At 49.2% G+C, this 3,372-nt stretch overlaps 1 protein-coding gene across 1 annotated transcript in view; it reads left to right on the top strand.

The window, feature by feature from the left end:
* The window catches only part of LOC130385811 (disks large homolog 4), a 73,003-nt gene extending 70,250 nt beyond the window's left edge, over nt 1-2,753 (top strand). Inside the window, exons 18-21 of the mRNA XM_056594517.1 lie at nt 1-115; nt 498-610; nt 1,464-1,555; nt 2,428-2,753. The exon at nt 1-115 is cut by the window's left edge and continues 58 nt beyond it. Of these exons, the coding sequence (XP_056450492.1) occupies nt 1-115; nt 498-610; nt 1,464-1,555; nt 2,428-2,534 (427 nt within the window). The 3' untranslated portion in view covers nt 2,535-2,753. The remainder of the gene's footprint in view (nt 116-497; nt 611-1,463; nt 1,556-2,427) is intronic.
* The last annotated feature ends 619 nt before the right edge of the window (nt 2,754-3,372 follow it).

The following is a 3,372-nucleotide window of genomic DNA, read 5'->3' as shown; positions in this document are numbered from 1 at the left end:
GTCAAGGGAACAGATGGAGAAGGACATCCAGAGCCACCGCTTCATCGAGGCCGGCCAGTACAACAGCCACCTGTACGGCACCAGCGTGCAGAGCGTCCGGGAGGTGGCCGAGCAGGTAGGACCGCCCACAGAGAGCCCGCCACTACCCAGCATGCCCCAGAAACAATGAAACACGAGAGCACAAGACGTATGGCTCTTCTTACGCACACACCCAAACACACATGAACACACAAATAAAACAAATGCGTGCATAGACACTCATACCCACGCACATGCTTAATTAATTAATTGAGCTAATAATAGGGATATTTTGAGGGATTTGAGTCCAGAACCTTTCTGCTGGGATTCAAACACCCTAACTCCTATACCATCCTGCCCTCCCCACACACACACACACACACACACACACACACACATACATCAGTATGAGGTATGGGGGGGTGACGGTGTTCTGTGTGTGTGTGTGTGTGTGTGTGTGTGTGTGTGTGTGTGAGCAGCAGGGTAAGCACTGCATCCTGGACGTGTCGGCCAACGCGGTGCGCAGGCTGCAGGCCGCCCAGCTCCACCCAATCGCCATCTTCGTCCGGCCCAAGTCCCTGGAGAACGTCCTGTATGTACACACTCTGAGTCAACGAACTACACACCCCAACCCCACGTAGATCCATATGGGTTAGCTGGGTTGGAACCCTGGGTTCTTTGGGGAAACTTTGGGGCAACTAACCAAAATGGCCACTAGGTGGATCAGGTCTAAACAGAACGGGTCAGGGTCAAACAGGTCAGGCACAGTTCTATCTTTGACGTTTATGTATCTATACAGTATATATATTTGTATCGACAATTCTGTGTATATGTTTTATATTTGTCTTTTATTTTCTACTGCCACAATGCAATTTTGCGTTTGTGTATTATTTGTATTTATTATATCCTCATAATTCGTAGTTCTTTCTGTCCTGAGCAGAGACATTGTGACAGAAAGTATTCTGAATCTGAAGGCACGCAAACAAGACTGCCTGGCAATAAAAAAGAAATAAAAAAGAAAATACAACTTCATTAATCCCAGACACGCATTTTTACGACTACAATACAATGTGTATTGGTGACAGGGTTGTGTACTGATGAATTATACCAAGATAAAAATCACTCTGATGAGCCTGTCTACAATTACACATTTTTGCATATTAATCACAACATCACAAAAAAATTAATATTGCTGATTAGGCCTAGAATAAAATATGTTTGCATACTAATGACTTAATACAACAACACAATGAATATTGATGACTTTGACTAGAATTAAATATGGTTGCACAGTGACGGTTCGTTCGAAAACAACATTAACATTAACTCTGAGCGAAATAAAATGAAACGCTTGTGTGCGCTGATGTCTCACTAGGACAACACAATTATATTTGATCACTATGATGCTTGAGTACTGACTTTGCATTTGTCTGTTGTTCTCCCAGTGAGATCAACACCCGTCTGACGGAGGAGCAGGCCAGGAAGGGAATGGACCGCGCCCTGAAACTGGAACAGGACTTCCTGGAGTGCTTCTCAGGTAACCCCTCCCAACACACACACACACGCACACACACACACACACACACACACACACACACACACACACACACACACACACACACACACACACACACACACACACACACACACACACACACACACACACACACACACGCCCTCCAAGAAACTAAGAAACAGGGAACAACGTGTATTCTGTTTCTCATGCTCGTGTGCATTAATGATGTTGTCTCCTGAGATGTTGTTGATGTCTTGTTCTTTGGCGAATACCCATCAGTGTGTAAATGGTAGCGACATGGCGTGTGTGTATGTGTCTGTGTCTGAGTGTACATATGTATGAGTTGGTGTAGGCACCGTTTGAAATCCTTGTTTGGAGTTGTTTCACCAGGGTGGGCGGGGGTCTGTTGAATAGAGAAGGACTTGGCACGTTGGCAGCTTCTAGACCACCCAGAGGCCTCTTGTCAATCTCACGCGAGCGAGAGAGTATGACAGATGTGCCCCCATTGTTTCATATACACACGCGCCTCCAGCGCGCCTCTGTTCTCACTATCTGGTCCTCTGGTCCTGGCTGTCACTCTGAAAATCCACCCAGCATCCTCTTTGTTTTTCATCTAAATCTGTTCCCTGGAAAGCCCTGCAACGCGAGCCGATTCATCTCGATCGGTTCTCCCTTCAATGCATTTACAATTCTGAACTTCTAAACTGTATCTCTTGATCTGACATTTCTCCTTTTTTTTTCCCGATTCTTCTATCCAACCTGTCTTTCCCTCCCGTCGCTTCTTCTCACTCACTCGTCCGTCGCCGCTCCGTTTCCGTCCTCCATCCCTCCATCTATTTCCCCCCCCTCCCTCACTCTCTCTCCGCGGCGTGGCACGTGGACCCTTCCTCCAGCCGTGGTGGACGGGGACAGCTTTGAAGAGGTCTACCACAAGGTGAAGACGGTGATCGAGGAGCAGTCAGGGCCCTACATCTGGATCCCCACCCGAGAGAGGCTGTGATGACAATGGGCCCCTCAACCTCCGCCATCCGCCCCGCGAACCGCCTCCCCAATACCGATACCTCCCGCCCGGCCGCCACCCTACCTTGACCGAAACCCCTCCTATCACGTCCTCACAGCCGGCCCCTGACCCACACATGCAGATGATCAAAGAGAGGAGAGAGAGGAGGAGTCAGGGAGAATGGAGCCCGACCGAAACCATAGAATAAGAGAGGGAGAGAGGGAGAGAAAAGATATGTAAAATAAGTACAGAGACATACAAAGAGGGGGTGATACATCTGATAGAGATTTCAGGACGTGTACTGGGACAGGAAGTGGAGAGGGTCAAATCCAAGATGGCTTCCTCGCCCCCGGGCAGGAACACATTGTTCAGACCTGGACTCCCTCCCTCTGTTCTCCATCCGCCTCCTCTTCCCCAACGACTCGCACTAGATACTCAGCCCCACTAGCCCCTATTTCTCAGAACACACCCCTCACCCCTCCAGCCCACCAACGCCAGACACGGGACTGCGACCAACAGATAGGCTTTAATAAACGTCCTCCCTGTCCATCCTCTTTCTACATCGGCTGGCGTTCTCATCTCCTCCTCCTCCTCCTCCTCCTCCTCCTCCTCTTCCTCCTCCTCTTCCTCCTCTCCATCTGCCCCTCAGCCTCTCTTCCAGATCAGGGCGGGGGTGGGGAGAGCGAGAGAGGAGAGACTGACTAGGAGGGCTTTGTCTGGATCCGAAGTCTTAGTGTGGACGAAAAGACGCGTTTTCTGAACCCGAACCCACAGACTCGCACCTTGGCGACCGTGACTGACCATTTGAATCATTTATGCTCATTTACAAAATATTGCA

The sequence above is a fragment of the Gadus chalcogrammus genome, chromosome 7 (genome assembly GCF_026213295.1).
Source record: "Gadus chalcogrammus isolate NIFS_2021 chromosome 7, NIFS_Gcha_1.0, whole genome shotgun sequence".
Classification (NCBI taxonomy): domain Eukaryota; kingdom Metazoa; phylum Chordata; class Actinopteri; order Gadiformes; family Gadidae; genus Gadus; species Gadus chalcogrammus.
Note: the sequence above shows the minus strand (reverse complement) of the source record. Positions and strands in the feature narration are given on the sequence as shown.